The 24,354-nt window shown below is 39.3% G+C and overlaps 1 protein-coding gene across 1 annotated transcript in view; it reads right to left on the reverse strand.

Annotated features, from left to right (window-relative positions):
- Positions 1-24,032, reverse strand: part of SLC6A11 (solute carrier family 6 member 11) — an 89,615-nt gene extending 65,583 nt beyond the window's left edge. Inside the window, exons 1-4 of the mRNA XM_008506208.2 lie at positions 23,813-24,032; positions 20,018-20,152; positions 19,705-19,845; positions 18,222-18,312 (exon numbers count right to left, since the gene is read on the reverse strand). Of these exons, the coding sequence (XP_008504430.1) occupies positions 18,222-18,312; positions 19,705-19,845; positions 20,018-20,152; positions 23,813-24,032 (587 nt within the window). The remainder of the gene's footprint in view (positions 1-18,221; positions 18,313-19,704; positions 19,846-20,017; positions 20,153-23,812) is intronic.
- Positions 24,033-24,354: the final 322 nt, after the last annotated feature.

Below are 24,354 nucleotides of genomic sequence, written 5' to 3' on the forward strand. Positions count from 1 at the left end.
TTCAAGCATGTTTGCAGAACTGTCAAATATGACATTTCCCAGATGGCTTTTCCTCAGGAAACCCTGACCTTACAATGTTAATATTTTAAAACCAACCAACCAACCTTTCCTTTAAAAAGTGGTCCAGCAAAAATCCACATTGCATTTACTAGTTCAAAATGGTGTATTTGAAATAATAGCCACTCAGTTCTCAAAACATAACTCCTCATATATTCTAGGAACACTTCTCAAAGCTCACAGTACACACTTCAGCCTCAGACTCACTTAGTAAATAAGATAATGAGACAGAATGAAAAGATGCTGGTGTTCTGTTCTGTTGTTTTGTTTTTAAACAAGAATTTGGGAACAGAAAGATCAAGGGAACTCACTATTCACACAGAAACCTGCAGAATCAGGCTCAGTGCTACTTTGCAGACATCTGGGTTAGCATTTTATTCATGACAGTGAATTTTTTAGTAAGAATTATGCTTTTATCTGGGAAATGGAAAGTCCTTTTTTTTGTACTTTAAACACACACTCTAATTAAAAATATATTGAAATTATTTATCACCCCCTAAATAAAACACGGGTAATTCCTGGTTGTATGGATGAAGAGGTAAAAGCAAGAGGAAAAATGTGTTCCTATCATGCACAATGATTTTATTAATTCTTCTGAGATTTTTCAATTGCTCCTAAGCCTGAAACAATCTAGTTATTATTATAATACAACATGAAACCATATACACGTTATATATATAACACTATAATTTTTTTTTCCAGAAATCTCAGTTTTCCAGAACTACAGAAGTATGATTTAACTGCTGTGTGAGGTCATAAGTTAAATCCATAACAAATTCCATACACTCAGACGTTTGGAAACACCTTATTGTTTTTAAAGAACTTAAAGCAAGGAATTAAGTCATTTACACAGGGAAATTAATTTCAGTCATTCATGCCTTTTGTCAGCTTAATGAAGTCTCTATAAGGACTGGTCATGGCTCACTTCATGTGTGTTTCCATAAAGGGATCTGCACACCTGTATGCACACATATAGACATTCACATACAAGTTTCCAACATTAAACCTTAGAGAAATCATACTGAGCAGTTTCTTCAGAAGTCTGCAGTCCCTGCTATCCATACAGCCTCAGAGACCCTGGACTAACACTCCCCTGCTTCCTGGAGAAACCACGAGTGAAAATAAATTAACTGAATTTCAGAAGTACTTTGATCAAGTTAAAATCCCTATAACAACTTTATTATGTGTAGTTAATATGTATATAGATACACAGCCTACAATTACTCATAGGAAATAATCCTTTCTTTTCCATTTGATTCAGTCATTGGCCAAGCCTATCAATTCAGGGACTAGAAAGTATGATTATGTAATTCAAGGCAATGTGCCCAAAAGAAATAAATGTTGGAGTGACCTGGGGAGGAATCTCATCTGTTTCCTATTTACTTTCACCAGGAGCAGCTGCAAAGTGAAGGGAAGTTCCTTCACCTGTCTCTGATGATGGACAGGAGGATGGAGATATGGTAGGAAGAGGAAAAGACCTGATACCCACAGTCAGTTCAGCTGGCCACAGAGATGCTGCAGAACCCATTCAATCTGTCACACATTTCAAGAGCTGCAGCTGCTGTTCCTGCTGCAGCCATTTACAACCTGTGTGCTAGAAGCTGAGTGCTCAGCTAGCACAGAACAAAATTTAATAGGTTGAAGAAAAAAAACAAACCACCAAAAGAACCCCCAAACCCATAAAACTGGGGCTTCCTAGTCTTTTTTCCATTTTTTTTTCCAGTTAACATGAAAGATCTTTCCACCTAGACCCCCCCCCAACAAAAAAACCAACAAGCCAACCAATCAACAAAACATGAGGGTGGGGGAGAAGCTACCCTGACATTTTGCAATATAAACTGTTACGTGCTTAAGTGTAAAATGATTGCCACCTCAGCAACATCTCCTCCTCATCTAGCTTTATTCTGCAAAACCTCTGCCATCATCTAAGTTAGGGAGAGAAGTGATCTAGCATGGAACATCCTCAGCTAGGTAAGACCTGCAAAGAACCCAAAGAACTGTCATTAAACTGTGTTCAAAGATGAAGAGAGGTAGCTTTTAATGATGGGTATGTTTTAATCAAGAAGGGGAAGCATATACTTTATATCTACAGTCTAGTACTTAAAATAAAATCAATGAGCCATAATTATACAGGAAGGCTGATGAAATGGATACCTAATATTCAAAGTTCTAAGCAATTTGGCAGATGATGCCATGCAGAATTTGAGTTGGATGACATCCCTTCTCTTGACAAATTCTCATTCTAAAAGCAAAAGAAATCCTTGAATTTTTAGCTTATCTTGAATATCAGACTGTTACTTGCAAAAGAACTAAAAAAGTGCTATAATATGATATGATCCAACAGGGTTTAGGTAATAAAAGGCCAATGAGGGTGTCCTGACACTAGGCTATGGACATCACCTTGAAAGACCCTGAGTAGAGAGTCCAACAGAGAAACCTGAAGACATAGCAAAGAACAGGAATTTGCAGAGAGAGCTAATTTGGCTGCAGGTACTCACAGGTTTCTTTATGAACAAAAATATTTTATAAGTGGACTAAAAATTCTCATTCTGTCATGGAAAAGAACTAGCCAATAAATAACTTCATGCTCCTCACTTGGACACCAGTGCCTCCATTCAGAGCCTACAAGCCCAACCACCTTAGCCCACCTTAGCTCTGCCTGTAAAAACAGAGGAGGAACGGCTTTGAGAAATGCAGCAACTCATCTTGAGCAAAAGATGTGGAGTAAGCACTGACCTTGAGTAGAGAGTCCAACAGAGAAGCCTGAAGACATAGCAAAGAAGAGGAATTTGCAGAGAGACCTAATTTGACTAGAGGTACTCACAGGTTTCTTTTTAAACAAAAATATTTTATAAGTGGACTAAAAATTCTCAATCTATAAATGACTGTCATGGAAAAGAACTAGCCAATAAATAACTTCATGTTCCTCACTTGGACACCAGTGTCTCCATGCAGAGCCTGCAGCCCACCAGTAAAACCTGTGCTCTGCCTCTGGTAACAGAGGAGGAACAGCTTTGAGAAATGCAGCAACTCATCTTGAGCAAATGATGTGAACACTGCTGACCTTTTGCAGCCCTATGAAAAGCAAGCAGTGTGTTATCAGGCTGCTGGCACAGAGCACAATGTACAGGCAGTTCCTCTGCATAGTATGTAGCAGCAATATGGAAATGGCAGAGTTCTGTTGTCTGCAATGACACAGAAGTGGCTGTTACCTGTAAGTTCCAGCTCAGACCTGCAGTGGACTTTTTTGGAGGAGTAATAGTAAACTGACTTAAAGATGCAGCTTAGAGATTGGTCCAAGTCCAATTTGAACTTCAAAATCAGATTAAGTGAAATTCATAAGGCAAAGAGGGGCAGCCTACAGCATTTCAACTGCTGTTCTGCTCAGAAACAATTTTTATTTTAAAAATATATAAATGTAGTATGCCAGTTGAAGAAGACAAAGGAAACCAAGCCAAGAGAACATACAATTTTAAAAACAACCAAAATATTTGTGTGTGGGCCAGCCACAATAATTGTGAAATTGAAACTTTTTTCATTTAGGTTTATTTTCACTGTTTAATAATAATGAACTTCCTTATGTTTCAACATTTATTAATGGCTATTTGGATGTTCATGTGCACCTAAACAGAAGCAGCATTTCTTTTCCAAAACAGAGAGGTGTGAACACATGATGGAAGCATATGACTGACAGGTGGGCATAGAGCTCAAACAGAGCTTGCAGAATTACTTGAGACTTGCACCAGAACCTACATCCAACTGTCCAAGCAAGCAATTTCAGCAGCAAGTCAGTCACTTGAACTACTACACTGCTCTTTCCTAACTGCATAACTGCTTATTAATAACAAAATATTATTCTCTCTCTTGTGGTTAGAGCATTTCCTACACCAAAATACAACTTTTGTCTTAAGATCACAATTCTACTGGAAGATTTGATATGAGGGGTCTTTAAAAGCAACGAGTTTCTGGAAGCTACCTGCAACAAGTCAATGTTCAGTCTCTTCTGAATGCTCTGGGGAACATGTCTGATAGCAGAGACACCTACCTAACCCATCCAAAAATCTTGGCCTGCTTCATTCCTAAAGAGTGTCAGAGGTACAAGGTAAATTACTGGCCTCATTTAGCTCTGCTGCTTCCATTTAAGAGAGACGTGCTGCAAATCAACCTGAACTGTTAGCACCTTACTGAGTATTTAAATACTGAAGTGCTGCAAATGGTTTTGTGTTTTCCTTGTTAAAGCAGAACAAAGGTTTCATGGTTCTCTTAAAAAGTAAGCAGCAAGAAGCCCAGAACATATAATTAAGCTATAACATACAATGTATGCAAAGAACGGATCCAAGGAAGAGAAGACTTTGCTCAGAGGCTAGCAGTGACTTCCTCAGCAGGCTCCAGGCAGCTCAGCCCAGTGCCAGGTCCTTAGTTTTCCTGCTGAAACCATCTGAAACAAAAGCAGCAGATGCAGGTGTTGAAAGGATGAGGCATCCAGAACACAAACCTCTTCTCATAAATCCTGAGTTCATTCAGACATACCTGCTTCTATTCTTTTATTGTTCCACTTCAATGAAACAAAAAGGAGTGTTTTAAAAAGACATGATTCTCCCCTGCATCCAAGAAGTGAGGTTGGGGTATCCAGGGGTCAGAAGCTGACAAAGTTGATGACAGCTCCCTGCTCCTCAGCAGTGCAGCTCCTATCTAAACGCTGCCATGACCCTGCACAAACATCAAAGAAATAGTGTAGCTTCCACTGCCTTTTCTTCTCTTCCCACTCCAAGTTCCCTACACTACCTTGTTGTGCTCACCTCTGAATGCAGGGAAAGACAAACTACAAAAGCAAAGCTGACTAAAATCATCACTGAAAGCAACACTCTCTGTTTTGAAATGACATGCATTTGAAAAGGAAAAGCTCTGTAATGAGATGGAATAGCAAAATCTGGGAAGGTTGTTTGCACCAGTGTTTAATCACTTGTGATTGCACAGACTAAAGCAAAACAGAAGGGCACAATTTATGCACACTGCAAATTTATGCAGATTGCAATGAGAGGAGGTTGTGAAAGCCTCCTGGTCACTGTCAGTGACATTTTTCTTGCAGAAAGGGAGCACCTGAAGCATCCCTTGCCATAAACTACCTGGTCTTGTAAAATCAGATAACCAGATCCTGAGACAAGCTACAAACTTACAGCAGTTTTGTATGCCAAGTACCAGGTGATGTGAAGTGTAAAAATGAGAAATAGTGATTTTCTGAGCACAAGGTGCCTTAATTTAGAGAACTACATCAGCCTGACAGTCTCAGGGAAGGCACTAGTGATAACCAACAAGGTTAATTTGTAAAACTGAATTATCAAGAATCAGAAAGCAAAGTTAAGGGATCATCTTAAAATGTCTCTTTGTGATAAAACTTCTCAACTGCCCAGTCTGACTACCCCAGAAGAGATCAAAATGCCAGCACCCACATGACTTAGCAAAGAAATGCCAAAAGCAGACTAGTCCAGTAATTGCCTCCTAGATTTTTGCTTCTTGAATTAAAAATTGAAGTTCAAGTAGGCTCTCTCAAAGAAATCCCACATCTGCCCTTAACAGCACTGTTAAAAAAACACACAGATTCTGGAGAGTTCATTTGCACTTCAGCTGATATGTTTCATACTTGCATGAAAAAAAAGTATCTTTTTCCTTGTGTATATGAAGGCTTATTAGAGCTGCTGATCTTTAAGTAAAATACCCCAAAATAAAATGAGAAGAATATCTTAACAGATGTTTCTGGATCACTAGGATTCACTACTGCCACTGACCTCAGTCTGAATGCACTTACCTTCCATACAAATATTGTAAACTCCTCTGCCTTTCAGGTCATTCAGCAGAAAAGATACTGGGTTCAAGACAGTTATCTAATATCTCTTAAATTAAAATTTTCCATCAATCATCATACACTTAAATTAAAAAAATAAAAAATCAACAACAACCCTGATAGAAAAAAGCCCAAGAACCTAGAGCTCCCAGGGCAGCTGTCAGTGCAAGGAACTGACAGTAGCTGTTGATAACTTTTTGAACTACAGAATTAACAGACTGCAAGATCACTGCTTACTACAAGCCATTTTCAGAAGAAGAATTTTGAATATACCAAGCTTGCTGCCTACAATGTAGGGCTATGTGAAACATGTGCTGGAAAAGGGATGGTCTCACCCAGAGACCCAAAGACACAAGTTCTTAGCTATTTTTGGAAGGCATCGAAAATAGAAATTGGAGTTTGAAAAGATTTACTCTAAGTATTGACTTTAGTTTTGCTGTTGCAGTTTGGCTTTTTCAATTTTGTTGTTTAAAGATATGCAGCAGATCTGCTTCTTGAACTGGCCAATAGCCTGGGAAGGGAGCCAGGGCACTGAGGTGCATTTGATCACCTTCCATGGGATGCTGAGAGAAATAAGCTTCACTGGTATGAGGGTTAATGTGAAAAGCAAAGGATAACTCAAACCAGGATATGGTGGTTTGTTGTTTGTTTTTTTTTTTAAATTTACCATTGAGTAGTAGCCATCTAATTCGAATACTGATTCTACACTGAGTATTTTGCTTGCAAATAGAAAATGAAAATGAAACCAGTGTAGATTTGTAATGTGTCTCACACCCAAAGACACACTGTGCTTGGAGGTGCATCCTGTCACACACATAAGCTTAGCCCAGTGCTACTGAAGAAAGGTTTGCTATGTGGGAAGTAAAAAAAGAAAAAGGATAAAAGTTACAAGAGCTAATGAATAAAAGACAAATTCAAATGGAATAAAAGGACATGTATCTGAAGGGTGGCATTCCTCTTGTTTCCTGTTAGCTGTCAGAAATACGGATGTTTGGTCACAATGGTATTTCCAGTTAGACTGAACAAAATCATGATGCTGTTATTACACTACAGATTTACCCTGGTCACAGCTTAAGTATCAAGTATTTCAAGCTTCTTGTAAGCTTACAGTTTCACTTAAACCAAAATATAGGTGTGGATAAAAACAAACAAACAGAGACAGCTGGAGAAGGGGTAACAGAGCCAAAGAAAGATTTCAGCCTACCTTAGGTACACATAAAATAATATTTTTAGCAAGAAAATAGACAGCATACTATGACCTTTTGCTACCTACACTCCAGGAACATACTGTTGCTAATGATTACCCCTGTCTTGTTAATTAACATCACTGCATGTATATGCCCTAACAAAATTCAGGAAGATAGAAACCCATGAAGAAATTACTGCAAAATGTATTCTATACTTACTGAAAACGCTTTGAGTTTTTTTAAGAATGTACTAACACACCTTTTAATTTAGTTCAGCACCTCTGACAGGAAGAAGGGCCCTTCCATTGCTGGAACTGCTGCAGAGGGGCATTACTGGGAGACAACCACCACTGCTGAGTAGTGAAATAGCTGAAAAGTCACCTTCCAACCTGAATCTGAAAACTGACACTTTGAAAGCTCAAGACACTATATTACTGGCTGGGAGAACACTGCATTTTCCTGGGAAAGATGGTCTTCACTAAAGGGTTCCAATGTGTGGAGCTGCACCAGGCTCTTGAATAGACAGAGGATTAGCTGCTGCCAACACATTGTTGAAAGGAATGTACCAGGAGTACTTATTGCATTATTTCATGACTTGAAATGCTGAAGAACAGATTCAATCTATTTGAGGAAGGTCCTTCATGTTCCCTCTCTGATTTGTAGCAGTTTCCAAGATACTTTTCTCTAAAACAAACCAACAACAACCACCCAGAGGAGGCAGCCCCTTGAGGAGGTCCCTTCTCCAGCTCTATCTGTGCAGCCAGGTGGCAATATTCCTTTTACTCTGTGCCAGACTCTGTCCTCAGAGTATTCTGTGTGGAATGAAAGGAAAAGAAAATAAAGCCACTAAGCAGCAGTGGTGCTGCTGTACAGTGTCCTTTCTTATTACCTGTTTTGGTATGCTTCTTTCATCCCTGCAGATTTTTCAGACCATATTTACCTTGTGAATCTCATTATTGAGCTCCTTGTACAATAAGTAGGACATATCTGAGTCCCAGTGATGCACAGATTTCCCATTGGTTCAGGAGAAAATATCAGTGTCTGCCAGACATCCTCTATTCCTGTGCTAAATTGAGTCTGAATTTTTATCCAAAGATGTGTTTCATCAACTCTCTTATTTCTCTCATTGCACATTATGCAATGTTGGGGGGGGGTTTTCTGCAAATTTATTGGTTTGAGTATTTCACACCCAAATGTATTCAAGTCTCATGTGCAAGTATACAGTTTCTGACATCCAGAAACCTAAGCAGATATTACCTGAATTTTGAAAAAGATGGGATTCAGATTCCATGTACCAGAATTCTCTGTGGATCTCTTAGATGCTAAGACCACTGAGCTACCAGCCTCCAAGGTTCTGGTAAACATCTGCATGATGACACACTGTGGACTGCTCCACTGTGAGATGCTCATTCAACTTGTTAGCAGTCATAAAAATCAGCCTCCTTTGTAAGACCATAATGATTGCAATACTGCCAGACACACTGGAAGGGTGAGATGTTTGCCACAGACACAGAAAAGTGAAAAGCAAGATTCTTTTTGTCACAGAGATCAGAGACAGCTGCTTATCTGCTGTGTCTGTGACACCTTATTTATGGATGAGAGCTTGGCCAGCCATCCTACTATTAGAATGGCTTCAAAACAGCTACTTTGAGCTGTTTCCCCACCTGCAGGATTTGTTCTCTCCTGTCTCAATCAACCACAGCTTTCCCACTACCTGACAGTGCACACCCGACCCCACAGCACCTTCCAAGCATTCCTGCTCAAGCCACTGCTTTTTCAACTCTTCTGATTGCAAGCAGATTTAAATGGGTTCTCAGACAGTGAAATTGCTCTTTTTGTTCTCTTTAAACACTGAGTGCTGCTGAACAGCACAGAAGCTTTCCTAAACTCAGTACCTCTCAGGGAGTTGTGACATTGCCCTGTGGCTGTCTACTCTGTGCTGTTTGCTGTCTAACTTGGTGGAGAGGCTGATGCATGCATCTGGACTGTATAAATCAGAGGTGGAAAAGGAACAGCTTAGAAGGAACAAAAACTTTAGGAGAATGCTTATTTTAATTATAATACATGAACACAAAAGCAGTGATATTTCAGAAGGCTCTATTGCTTGAGTTAGTAGCACCCAGTTTACTGACTACACACACTTAAGCCTCTCAGTAAGTAAGGAATTACAGCTCAGAGAAGGTGTATTCACCAAAATAACAAGCTTGACATCTTCCTTTGAACACAGACATTCAACACTCAGAGTATATTAAAAAAAAACACAACAACAAATCTAACAAACCCCAGTATTAAACAGGGTATACAAGATGCCAAAGATGGCACAGGATGGTGTTCTCAGCTTCCACAGATATTCGTATGACCAATTTAATAGCAATACTCACATGCTGAACTTACAAAATCCATGCTGAATGCTAAAGGACACAAAACTCTGTGAAACCAAAAGGCTAGGCATGTACTTTTTAATCTTGTCAGGACTTGTTACTATACATATTTATAGTATGTATACATTTATAAATATGTATATAGACATATTTATATATATAAGACAAGGTAAAAGACAGATTATTCTTCAATAAAATGAACGTAAAACAGGTATTCTTATTACTTCCCTAGTAAATGTAATGTGAGTAATAAAATAGAATTTTTCTAAGGCTTCACTTCTCTGGCATGGTTCATTACCTCCTGACACAAGAAAAACATACAGAATGGTACAGTACTGTCTTAGGCAACAGCAACAACTCTATCAACATTCAATGTACTAGCAATAGGAAAGCTATGAAATATTGCTCAGTTTTAAAACATAAACCAAACAGAATGTTCCATACTTTACAGGACTGTATGTCTGCCAAACCAAGTGTAACTGCCAAACCAAGTAAAGGAGAACTTCTGAGCTTAACTGAATGAGTAAGAATTGACAGAATGAAGAGAAATTCTTGTTAGAAGCAAACCCACCTGATGCAGGACTTGGACAAAAATGTGGACACCTCTCTCTTTTACAGGAAGGGAACATATATTTTCACAGCCATAACCCTTCGAATTGTAATCCCCAGAGTATAATGCAGACTGCATAGCAGACACACTCCTATACAACATATCATACACAATATACAACCTTGAACCTCTGTAGGAGTGAAGGAGAAAATGGGGCAGAAGATCCACTGCATGACTGGCTAGTGCATGAACCCTCCTTTGCCCTGCTCACCTGCAGAGCTCTGCTTACACAATGACAACACAGGACAGAAAGACAGTGTTACCACCACATGGCAGGCATTTATCTCCTGGATGCCTTCAAAAAGAAAGTTTTCAGATTTGATTCTTAGATTCTTTTCAGATTTGGTTTTTTCCCCTCTCTAGATTCTAACATTTAGGAAACTAAAAATGGGCTGGTTGTGGCAGGCTTTTTTCCTGCTGAAACATCTCCAGAAGCAGCACACAGCCACAGCTGAACACAGGCAATCTTCCAGTGAATTTGTGGCAGATAAAAGATATGTGATCTGAAATTAATAGAGTATGGAAATCAATATGAGCTGGCACTTTCACTTTTCTGAAAGTTACACATCCAGAACTGATAAAGGCTACAGAATCTCTGTAGTACCCAAGTCTCTCTTTTTAGGGTTTCACGTGAACTTTCAAAGAGGAAATACAACATTCCATACAGCAAGGCTCCCTCAAGAAGTCCTCCAGACATTCCCGTGCTGCCATAAAAGAATATAATGGGGAAACCAAAAAAGTATTTTTCCCAGTCTGTACTTTTTGCACAGCAAGAACATCTCCCCTTTGAGTGTTGTATTTGACAAAAAAAGCTAAGCAACCAGCATTTCCCTTAATATGCTGTATCTACAGAGCCACAGAAGTGTCTAAATGCTTTTCTAGTTTCTTGCCTGTGACGAGACTTTTCCAAGAGCTGCAAATAGATACAGGCTTACTTAACTGCATGGAGCTATGTGCTTTAGGCAGTGCCCATGCTGAGGTAGCCAAGAAGTAGATAAATGTGACTGCTGTTTAACACTGCTTTCAGAGTTACTTGGGCATCTCTAAAACCCCTTACACCAAGGTACTGAAGATTCTCAGTTTGGAGACAGTGAGCAAATCTACTGGACACACTCTTGGACAGCTAAAACCAATTATTCTATTAATTACAGAGCCACATGCATATTTAAAGGATTCCAGAGGTAGTGAAAACTGTCTGGTAAGAGTGACGTGGTGTTTCTTTGCAGCTGTGGAATAGTTATTGGGGTGGGCAACCTTGGAAAGCATGAATGTCACTTTTCAGCTTGCTCTGTCCAAGACACCCCTCTCCCTCAGGGGAGCTGCTCAAGTGCACTAATTGGTTTCAGGCAGCTACAAGACAGATAGGTACAAGGGAGGAGGCTGTACACACTAACTCTTCAGGGACTGTGATCACTTTCCTACTTGCACAGAAGCAGACATAATGAAAAGGAGGCCTTTCAGTAAAGGTCTTCTATTATAAAAGTAACAAAACGAACCAAAAAAATCTAGGCTAAACCAATTAAAAACCTAGCAAAGCAGGAGAAACATGCCTGGTTATTTTGGTGTGTTCTGGAACTGACTGATTTGGCCAAGCTTGCCATAGCACAACTATGGCATTGCTATTTTAGACTTTTTTTACTTTTTAAAAATTTCCCTGCAAGCAAAGTGTGGTTCTCTCAAATACTCCTTTCTCTACATCATCAAAAATTTCATATATAATATTCATGTCTTTAGACACACACTATTACACGAAGAACAAAAATGAAGATGCTATTAATGCCACTGATCCTTAAAAAAAATAATAATAAAAAAATTAGCAAAACTGAACAGAAGAGCCAGCAGCTTCTAAAGGTCCCATTTTTTAAGCACATCACTCTGCTCCCTGTGCATGTTTTCCAAGTATTAATAGGTAACAATATTATTAATAGAACTTCTATAGTTGTGTAATTAAGGTATATTTTAAATAGCTCCATTATATTCACTACAAAAATGTCATTTCTATTTTTGCACAAACAGCAGGCAAAAAAATGTCCTGTATTTTATCACAGGATCCAACTGAATGCTGCAAATTACTGTCAGACATTCCAAGTAGTAAAAAGTAAAATAAATTTTTGTTATTTGTATCAGAACTACATCTGAAATAATGGTATTGTTGTAAACAACTAGGAAAAAAAAGAATTTTTTCCCTGGCATGCTTACTATCAAAGAAAATATTATTATCTGATTTATGTACAGCTACTGAGGAGGAGACTGAAACCTTTTAAAGTTCTGTTTCTAAAACAGAAAGGTACATCTCCTAACACCAAATTCTTATTAGGCCTAAAACTTCCCATTATAAAAATCCTGTTTTCAGATACAAATATATTTATTCGGTCTCCTACTGTTTAAAAACTTTTTTACAATAATTTTACAATAATTTACAATAATTAGTTTTGAAAATATTAATGGCAATCTTTAGCTGCATCCAAACCCCATGCAATATCTACTGCAATAACCTGACAGCCTTATCAATGAAGAAAATAAAATGCACACAGACTTCACCAGGATACAGGTCAAACCTTCCTGGATTCCTCCAAAGTGCTGCAACGCTGGATACCTGCACAATTTGCAGAACACCAGGAAGAACTAAAAAGTACCCAGAGGACTGGGAGTTAGGGAAACTTTAAGTTAAGTTGGTCTGTAAGTATCTGAACTAACCTGGGCAGTGATGTGTGGGGGATGCCAAGCTGCAGACCAGGGAGTGAGACAGAAGTGAAGAGTTAAGGTAGTTCATCAGCACCCCAGAAGCATGCTAACATTATTGTTCCCTCTGGACAGACATCTCAAAACATCCAGAACCAAGATTATAAACATGGGGAATGATGAACTAGTTTGTACAAATAGAGAGAAGAAGCTAGGACAGAGACTAAACAAAAAGAAAGCTCACTCAACATGTGCAAACCCATATTCTTAGACCTCTTCTATCCTAAAGCCTATGAAGTTTCCTACCATGACAACCCCAAAGCTGTCGAGCTTCCTGCTGTTCTGCAGTAGGTGGACTCAGAAAAAGCCTGCACTCTCTTTTGCCAGTACTGTGTATATACAATTAAATATTTATTGCCATAAAGACTGGAACTGCATGATATAACCAGCAGCCTAAGTATCAGAAGAGTCTCCCTCTTTTTTTTTTTTCCTCAATTATCCTTTTTGACCAAAGCCATCTAAAGTAGTACTGAGACAGAGGGAGAATGTTCTGTAAACTTTTGGCCAAGGCACCCACCTAAGAAGCAGTATGCTCAGCCCCCAGTGCATCATTATTTAACTTTCATACGAAGCACAGCTAGTTGAAGAGAAGGTGGTGAAATGCCCATCCCTTACAGAACATACCCAAGACAGTGGACTATACACATTCAATTTCTTGAAAGCAACACAGTGAGAGGGGCTTCTAAATACTGAGTACAACAAAGAAGACAAAGTTTCTACTTTTTAAAAATGAACTCCCTTCAGTTTTTATGCACGTGAGCAAAATAAAATCCTTGTTTGGAATGAAATATCAGCTACTTGTAAAGCCAGATGGTACGGTGTCTTTGGTGAAGTAACATTTTTTTTTTTTTTTAATCATTACCTTTGGACAAAGATAACTTGCAGGCATTTTCTTGTTTCCTAACTGAAATAAGATTTGTGCAACCCTAATGCTCAATAGGGTGCCCCTCATACTTCACACCTTGAACTCTCTCTGTAGCTCAGATCGCTTGTAAAATGGGAATAATTTGACCTTACTGAGATTCTGTGAAGATAAATGAACACAGAAATAATCAAGAAAATTATGATTGCAAATCCTTGGAAGCCTTGATTAAACTAATAACTTTGTGAGCAGAGCAGGAACGTAATGATAATATAAAACATAAGAAAATGAACAAAGAGAAGAATAACAAAATACTGAATATCTCCACAGTGTTTGCTCTCTATCTTCTAGCAAGAATAAAGCAGATTTATAGAAAAAATACTAGGCAGTTCCTCAACTGAAGATGATCATATAACAGAAGATGCTAACTTAAAATTGCTCAGCCTTAAGTCCAGTGTTTTCTCACAACCAAATACTTCAGTTTGAAACTTTTAGGGTCATTTTTTCTCCATAATAAAAACATTATGTATAATCTTCAAGATAAAAACTGAAACCCATGAAGGTTCATCTGCAAGGTTTAGGGTAACATTTAACCCTCAGTATTAAGAAATCAGCTTAGCTTTTTGACAACTATCCCATTCACTTCTTTCAACTGAAACCAGGCAAAGTCAGTGGTTTTGAGGCAAAACCAGATGAAGAGCTCATGTGACTCCAAACAAAAAGCAATTTTCACATAGCCTCTTACGAACTGAGCAGAAATGAGCCAGTCTGGCACAACTCAATGTTCTACAACCCACAGACAAAGGACCTAGTTCTGAGAGGTGCTGAAGGTCCTTGGGTACTGAGCACTGCAGGATCAGGCCCAGCTTGGTAATGACTTTTCATACAGTAGTGGGGATTAACCACAATGTGACTCCTGCAGTCATTTGCAGCCTGAATGAAACAGGAAAAACTCTTTTTGACTTTGCAAGGAAGGAGTTTGTGCCTTTTCCTTTTTGCTGAAAACAGGCCCTTTTCTTTTCCCTAAACAAAAAAAATGTTTTTTTCTCACTAGGCTTGACTTGGAAATGCTAAGGATGTGTCACCCCCTCCAGAGAATGACAGGCCAACAACTAGACCTCCTTTAACAGAGGTCTAAGTTGTTGTTATACAGCCAATAAAAAACTATTGAGGTGGAATCAACCACAAAACCATGGGTCCTCTGTCTGTCCAGCTCCCTTCCCAGGCACTAGAAACCTCAAATTCCTGACCATGGTGACAGACTCAACTAGCAGCCAAAAGAACACACAGACAGAGCTGCTCCCCCCTATACCTGCCAGACCATTCCCTCTCCTAGGAAAGCACACAGAACAATGCAGTGCAGTACCTCTTCCTCTCTACCCTGTTTCCCAGGCTAGAAATACAGCCTCATCCATGGCCATAGCTCTCCTATGTGGGGCTGCTTTAACATATCCAAAATGATCTCTATTGTTACTGCATCTATCACTATAAACTGTTTAAAGTTTGGACCAGAAAAAAAACATGTGCTGTACCTTGAAATGATAATTATTATTGTTTTCTTGGGAAAACCTTAATCAAGCTATCCAATCACAATGAGAGAAACAGAGATGAGGAGAAGGCTGAGTTACTGAAGAACTTTTTTGCCTCAGTCTTCCCTGGCAAGCTCTCTTCCCACACCTTTAGAGTGGATGGGCTGCAAGGCAGGGACTTGGGGAGCAAAGTCTATCCCACTCTAGGGGGGTTCATGACCACCTGAATATAAGTAAGTGTCTATGGGTCCTGACAAGATGCATCCCAGAGCCTCAGGGGAACTGGCTGATGTATTTACCAGCTGCTCACCATGACAATTAAGAAATCATGGTAGTCAGCTGAAGTCCCTAGTGACCCCAAGAAGGAAAACACTGAAGCCACTTGTAGAAAGGGTAGAAAGCAGGACCCTGTGAACTACCAACCTGTCAGCCTCACCCGTGTGCCAGAGATCATGGAACAACAGGGATGTGAGTTGAGACAGCCAGCACTGCTTCTCCAAATGCAAGCCTTACCTGACCACCTGGTGGCCTTCTGTGCAGGACTGGCTGCATCAGTGGACAAGGGAAGAGCTACAAATATGTCATCTGCCTGGACTTCTGCAAGGCCTTTGATGTGACACTCCCTCCCTCGCCCCCCAACATCCTTCTCTCTAAATTGGAGATATGGACTTGATGTGTGGACTGTGCAGTAGATGAGGAATTGGTTGGATGGTCACATCCAGAGAGTAATAGTCAATGGCTCAGTGGCTAGGTGGAGACTGGTGACAAAGTCTTTTTAAGTAAAGTAAGAAATCCTTTAATCTCCTCATTTTTACCAGAGTTGCCAACACTGACACTTGTAATCAGTGGCAAGTCTGCTATCTCAAATGAAGTCTTAAAACATGAACAGGCACAGGTATTTCTAAGCAGGAAAAACAAGTAAATACCCAGACTCCCAGAGGTTGCCTTCAGCAGGATCTGATCATTTTCACTGTACAGCTGTGATAAGAGATAAGTTTCTATGAATAACAAGCTCACAAAAGTATTTTGAGATCCTTGCATGTATAATGAGACAATTATGAAAATAGCATCTAGGACCTACTACAGTACTTATCTCTAAAGTCTTGGCTTTTTTCATTTTCTCTTTTTTCTTCTAAACATCCAGCCAACCCACAACAATCAGTAGGCCTTTACTCTCTGTGCAACCCAGACCATCAAAGCTGGTAGAGAATGTTGAATGACCCATGGAAAGGAAAGGAATTACCTTTCCTGGCTAAGTAGCTCTGTACAGACCTGAGGGAGACTAATCTTCATAGAAAAGCTGCAAAGTATCCTCTAGGCCATCATTGTACTTGGGTGAGTTGTTGTTAGACTTCAGCTTTAGGAGTTGACAAAGCTGCAGAAGCAACTTCAGCAGAGGCTGAAGTCTTTATTTGCAATCCTCAAACCAACAGACAATTTGGATTTGCTTCCAGTAACACATAAATAAGGGAATAAGGGCTAAGACTTTTACTCTAGAGGATGGGAAAGACCTAGTTGCACTAGTTGAATGGGGGAAGAAAAATAATAATAATAATAATAATAATAAAAATAAATATACTTCTTTTCTAAGCCAGAAGTAAAGAAATCTGTTTGGGCTTGGTGTATCCATTTATGTGCACACAAACCCAAATACAACCCTGCTGCTCACCTCTGCTGGCACTGCCATAATGCCAGCCTAGTCTGCTCTGTGGTACACAGCAACCTCTACATCCCCCCCCACCAGTAACCTGTGGACTGAGGTCACTGGGCTTAAAAGAAACACATAGCACTGCTAAACATGCTTTTGTGCAAATACTGAGCTGCTTTGCTACTGCTTTCTTTCTTTAAGGGTAGAAAGCAGGACCCTGGGAACTACCAACATGTCAGCCTCACCCATGTGGAGGTACTGGGAATACTCTAGAAGACTGTGGGAACAGGATATTATTATCAAAGTCAAGACAGAACATCAGCCTGGCAGTTTAAATGAAGTGAGATCACATGCAGGAAGCAAACACCATCACTGACCACAGTAATTGCTACTCGAATTCACAGATTATCTCAAGAGTAGATGGTAACAGACCACCTACTAACATAGGCTAGAATTCAATAAAAATAAACCAGTGTAGAGTTCTACCTTCAAGGACAGTCTTTTAAGTTACAGATCTTTCAGAGTGTAGCTACTGCTGTCCTAAACATAAAAGAGAGCTCTGAACATACAGCCACACAATGAGGCTTTATCTTAACAAAACTCATGTGATTTTTAGGAGAGATTTAGAGATTTCAGCCCTCAAGAAATTTTTAGTCACCCAGAATGCTGTAACACACCCTGAATTGAGAGATGACTTAGTATTAATAACATTCCATTTCTGTGACTGCCTGTGCCCTGCAAGGAACAAATATGCAATTACACATGCACTAATTAAATATGTATAGTAAGAAAAAAATGTGCCATTGTAAAAGCAGAGCTTATTTTGTAAAGAGATAAATCAATTCTACTACTCTAATTAGAAATCAGAATCAAGGACACACAAGAGTGTTAAACTCTCCTGTTATTATAGCTGTAAAACTAACAATTACATGGCCCTTTAAAAAATAATGAGATACAGAAGTCAAAGTTAGCACAAACAAGAATGAAGATGCAATTTTCAAACCCTAAAGAGAAGAAACATCCTGGAAAAAAACAAGAAATATTTAAAATCATCCTCTTTCTTTCACGTCTGCCTCCTCATTAGTATGGGTTTGAGGCTCTTTCCTCCAGCAACAGGAGCCAAGATCCCAAGGAAGGGGCACACTTTGTTCTATGTTCTTTCAGGATATGGAATTCCTTTCCTTGTATCCTCTAAAAGAGTTAAAACTCTCATCCTGACTCTCTTTGGCTGCAGGAGTAAATTCCAGCTGAACTCCCACCACTAAATGCTATAGGGTTACAAGGTATCTAATCATGTGTAAATGATCAAAATACTGAAAGACAACGAATAGTCTGATGAAACGTGAAGTTTATGTGCACTTACTCCCAAAATTCCATTACTGGAGAGGTGGCATTTTGTAAAAAGACTTGACTGCAGTTGCTCATATTAAGTTTTTGAAATTCCACACAGTTTTCTGTAAAAGAACAACAAAAAAAAAGAGTTTGTTGTATTGACACCTGAATACCTCTCTTCTAGTGCCTCTCCCAGTTCACCCCTCTTGTAAAGCCTTGCTTCTGTAGCACATTTGCTCTCTGTGGCTGAAGGATTTCTAGGGAGGCTCAAATGCCAAGCCTGCTGCTTCTGCAACACTGTATTTTGATCCCCAGCCTATCCTAGGAAAATATCCATGCAACATGCAGCATTCTCCTGTAATACTGTCCAAAGACACTGCTGCAATGGCTGGTGGAGGTGGAAGGGAAGAAGCTTTGAGAAACTGAGGCAAGGGCTGGGGAATTTCAACACACTCCATACCTACTCCAGCTGCTGATTCCATGGCTTATAAAACCCTGCCAGCAACAGGTTTCCAGTTTGCCTTAATATGGCAAGTGGAAAGTCACTCTGGCATATTATTATTATTTCTAATACAGAGAAAGGAGATCAAAGCAGCTCAGCACTGTTTACAGCATTTGCAACATTAGCTAAGCTCCTGTGCAGGGTTGCCAGGATTGATGCTGAAGCCTTCCATGTCTTTTGGACCCAGCACTGGTTCCCTAACATAACCTGAGCTGCCTGATTGCAGGGAGCTTTGGGTGTGCTCAAAGAACAGGGTAATGACCAGTCAATAAAAGGCTGGAAAGACAGTACTGTCAGAACATGATCTGAAATTGGACAGCAATACAAGGAATAAAGGCAAAAACTTCAGGAAGAAGGAAATAAGGGCATTGGGATGTATTCCTCACCACAGATGTTCATGGCCTTCAAATGCACTCAGTGGAGCATTAGAGATAAAAACACTGATGAAAGGACAGGAGCCCTGCACTGCAAACCCTCCCAAATACACACCTCATCTCTCATGTGGGAGGCTACTGTGCATGCTCCAAGGGTTATTCATGTGACTAGGTTCTCAGAAGTAGCTTTGGCATTTAAAAAGAGTGAATTCCAAGCTCCACATTGAGTATTTCCCTCTCCTCTTAAATTCCTCCTGATTTAATTACAGTGAAAGAGTAAGACTGTAACCTGTCATCAGGTCATCACCTCTTCAATAGAGTTCACTGGGTGTATTCAGGAAGAACAAGCATGATTGCAAAGGAGAGTCTGGATTTAGCCCCAGTATCTTATATATATTAACAAAATTCAAAGCCATCTTCTGCTATCTGCCATTATATTCTGTAGGAACAAATGCTTTTACCATGACCTAAGCCAAAAAAAGGTACAAATAAACCTTCCGATTCCTCTTCTGTGGTGCAGTGTGATGTGATCAGCCTATTTCCACAGACTTTCTACCAGGGTACTTTTGTTCCTGACATTTTAATGCATCAATTATTTGGAAGTATTTACATAGCAATAATCTCTCCTGAGGTCATACCTGTATTCCACTCATGCCCACAGGTAGCCCAAGGAAGCTCTGTAGTAAAGCAGTTAAACAAATAGAAGATAGCCCATGCTAAAATGATGATGTAATATACATTGAGATGTGCTTCTATAACCTGGGTAGCATAGCCAATACCTGGAGAAAAGGAAAGAAAGAAAAAAAAGACAATACAAAACTTACACTTTTCAGAAAGTAATTTAGAAACAAATCCCTACTTTAAGAATTTCTTAACTCTGATTTTGATAAAATTAAAATAATTTTACTTCAGATTTCAATATGCTCAGTAGAACACAGAAGTGTTTGTTACCTTCAAACAGAGGGCAAACTTTCCTCCAGCATGTAATGCCTCCTTCACTGGTGAACTGTCCCAAGGCCGTCTCCAAGAAAAATACTGGTATCCCACAGCAAATGAAAAAAACCACATATGGGATGAGGAAAGCACCTACAAGCAAACATGGAGGAGGTACTGGTTATAATTAATACAGTTCCTTAAAAGCTTAGTGAGAAATTAGTTTTCTTAATAGAGGAAGGATCAGCTACTGGCCACCTCTCAAGCATCATGCTGATAGTGCAGAAAGTGTTTCACTCCTGGCCCCAAATATAAAAAGTTAACCTTTAAGCCAATGTCATTAACTAAAAAAGACCAAAGCTCCTCAGTACAGACTAAATTCTGCTCATGGGTCACTCAAACACAGAAAAGACCACAGCCTTGCTCAGCCAGCCAGTTCTGTTCCAATTAATACCCAGTCAGAGCACACAACTCCCTCTTCCTTGCTTTTCTCACAAAAGCAGGGATGTGAGTGTGTTATGGAATTCCTTTGGATTCCAGAATTCCTTTGTATGTTATTTGGATAAACTTTAGAACTACTTAAAGGAACAGGAAAGCAGAACTTGGTCTTGTCAACTAGAAATAATAAGAAATTGTAGGAAAATAACAACGCATCAACCTTTTGTTACATGCTGACAGTAAGCTCCAGATAATGAACAGATAATGAATAGTATAATTCAGTGCTGAAGCACTGCATACAACAACAAAAAATCTTCTGTTATTAACAGATGGCAGAAGTATTGTATTATTTAATGACTGATTGTGTTATTAGGTGTGACACCTAAACTGTCTGTGAAGCAAAGAAATGAAAGAAATTGCATGTCAGGCATAATGGTGCTTGCTAGTAATGCAGATTTTAGGTATTTCATTTAGAAATGAACCTAAATAATAAGGTATTAGGTCCAGCCTTTTGGCTACATAGAGAATCCATTAACATATAAGGCATAAAGATATTTTTTCCCCCATTCCCCAAACACTCAGATTGTCTGATGCACCGATGCATGAGGTAGAAAGCAAGTGGCTACATTGGTTTAGACTGAAACAAGGAAAGAAGGCAATAAAAACTGAGAAGCAAAACCCAAAATAACTGACCCTCTCATCTAAACCCTGCAGCTACTGAGAAAGGTTGGACCAGATGATCCTTGAGGTCCCTTCCAGCCTGGCATTCTGTGATTCTGCCATTTTTACTTACACCAAGATGATTTTACTGGTTTAACCAGGCAGAGCAGCACAGCCAAGTACTGCACAGAACAACTTATCCAGAGTGTAGGAAAATGAGAAGTGGTAACTGTCTGATTAAGTCATGACAATAAAGGTGAGTACAACATACACAGTGTGTTGTGCCCAGGCCTCAGCCTACCTTCTACCAAACAAGCAATCCCTAATTAAGCACTAATTAAATTCATTTAAAGCTCCCATTAAATGTTGCAAGCATTCCACCACTCATTCTATATCAAATCAACACAAGATATGCTAAACACACAGAAGTTTTGCTGGATGCAGTTTTTCCTTGGAAAACCTGTTTTACAGTGCAGTTCCTCACTGCATACACACTGACCAGTACTTCACAGCACTAACAACACCAGCATTTCCCCTCCAATGGGAGTCCTGGAGATAAATCTGATCCTTAATTTCTATCTCTTGATGGGAAATCTCTTCCCTCAACAGGCAACTTGCCTCTAGTTGAATCTGTGCTGTGTTCAATCTCCAGCAATTCCGTAGATGTCACAGAGACTGGAATCCTTGGATCTAAAGTATGGTTTCACTGTATGAGTCACCGTGCAAATGCTTTGAAAAAAATCCTTGCAGGCCAGGTGAACTGCTGGCCAGCAGCACATCCACCTTGGGCCACCCATATGTAGGAACATAGTGAGTCTAAGGTGGCAACTTGTTGAAATACAAAGTATTCACTGTGACATTCTTTTTCCAGCTCTTCTACACCATGGAATCAGAGGAAGTCAGGTTTCCCAGCTTACAAACAGATCATATTCCAAGAAATACCTAGTTCTAAACATGCAAATAAATTAATTAAAAACAAAACAAAAAACCAAACCCAACATTAAATTTCCATTAAAAAATGGAAATATGACTCAAAATACCAAAGAGAGGTCAGACTTGCTAAGTTCCATGCTGCTGCTTCTAGATTCATTCTGTCTAGCAAGTTACTTCATAACTAGGTCATCATTGTCTTCATTATCATACATTAAGCCATTTGCAGCATTAACATCTGATGAATCAAACTACTCCAGCTCTACTATGATTCCAGCAGGGCACTCCAGAGAGCTGCAGACAGAGAGGTAATAGGCAGAGGTCATAGATCAAGTCCTCACTGAATAAAACTGAACTCAATGGCAAATGCCCCATGGTGCCCAGAAACGATCAGCTGAACCACACACATTAATTCTGTTCTTAAATAACACAGAGGTGATTAAGTATGATACTGAAGTAATTCCTTTTTTACCAAATCACCCACAAAAATAATTAGAATTTTTTTATCCAGTGTTATACCCTTAAAAACAACAGCATCCCATTTTTGACAAATTTGCACCTGAATCACAATGTATGACCAAAGAAATAGGCATTGTACACCACACAAAAAAATTCCAACTTTCTCCTCTGCCAAAATTTTGCTGGGAAAACTCTGACAGTCAACAAGAAACTGTTCTGCATATCATAACCAGCATATTAATATTTATGTACTACAAGCAGTAGCATCATTCTGAAAACAGGTGAATTCTTAGCCTAGTTATGCCAGAGTACAGATATAAAAAGAAAGCAGCTGCAAACCATAAACACATCTTCCACAGTTTGCAGACAAAATGGGCTCAAACCATCTCCAAACCATCCCATTCAGACAACTGCGTCTAGATCTGGAGAGCCAAGGGAAAGACAATTGGCACAGCATTGTTGCAAACAAACCCCATCTTTGTAAACCAGCCAATCAATATACTGTTCTTCTCTCTCCCAGCCAAGATGCTGACACTAGCACTGATTCAGGCCTTCAGAATTCTAAGCTAAAGTTTTGATTTACTTTTCTGCCCTGATTGCTTTGCAAGTCACAGTTGACTTGCTGGTACTTCACTATGACATATGATACACAGCTTACACTTAACTATAACCAATATGTGCCACATGTTATTCTTTTCTAGAAATTAAGGCTGTTCTTTTCCCTCGAGTAACATTTTTAGAGGGTTTGTTCTCTTCTTTGAATAACAGGCATTTTACATATTCCCCTACCCTACTGTAGTGATTTGGGAAGTAGTGTGAAAAAAGTGTCACTAAAGTAAAAAAAAAAAAAAAATTATCTAACAAAGAAAAAAGTCATATTTATAGCAGTATTAAAAACAACCCTTACCCTCTCCAAAGTATAGTGGTATGAAAAATAAACTGCTATGCTCTTTTCTGTGCCAGACAAGCTTATTTAAGCACACTTAGGTCTGTATCAACATGAGAAAGAAAACCCACAGTGTACTAGTATAACAGAACACTGGCTTCTCCTGCATTAAAAATCTTAACTAAAAAAAGTCAAATTTGTTTGTTAATGCAAAAGAAACTTGTGAAAGTAAGCCACACACTGTTTGGGCAGGAGAAGAAAAAAAGGAAACACTTTTTTATTTAGTTGTCAGATGCTTAATGCTTCCCTATCCACACACACACTGAAATTCTGAATATCTGTGTCTCAACTAGTGCAAGAAATCATTACAAAGCATTGCTAACTGTTCATTTCCCACAAGTTTACGATGAGCTGTAAAGCAGCATATGAGGCCATCTTACCTCCTCCATTCTTGTAGCAAAGATATGGGAACCTCCATACGTTTCCCAATCCAATAATCTCCCCTGCCACAGAAAGCACAAATTCGACCTTATTGTTCCAGTGACCTCTTTCATGAACTTTCTTATCGTTGCTGTGGACAAGGTTGGTTCTTGAGGCTTCTGGGTCTAAAGCATCTTCTGGCTTGCCATTAATTATAGGAATAGTCTTTTCAGCTGTCATGACTGTTCAGCCTAGGGGGAGAACAAAAGAAAAACATAGAGATGTTTGAAGTCACTTGTTAGCAATAATCCTCAGTGATTAAAATGCCCCTCACATCACATCAGCTTCTCATTAGCTACATGAATTGCAGGTAGGACGGAGTGGTGGAGGCAACTCCCTCAGGCTGGAAAAGTTGTGAAGAAGAAAAATGTACAGACTGAGGGGGGAGGGGGCTGAAGCTTTTTGTAAAAGGGAAGATTTCAGTTGAGACAGGCAACTTAGTAGCATGACATCGTTTTCAGGCACAGATAGCAAAGCCTTTCAAAAATCCCTCCCCAAGCAA

Source organism: Calypte anna, chromosome 12, assembly GCF_003957555.1.
Source record: "Calypte anna isolate BGI_N300 chromosome 12, bCalAnn1_v1.p, whole genome shotgun sequence".
Classification (NCBI taxonomy): Eukaryota; Metazoa; Chordata; class Aves; order Apodiformes; family Trochilidae; genus Calypte; species Calypte anna.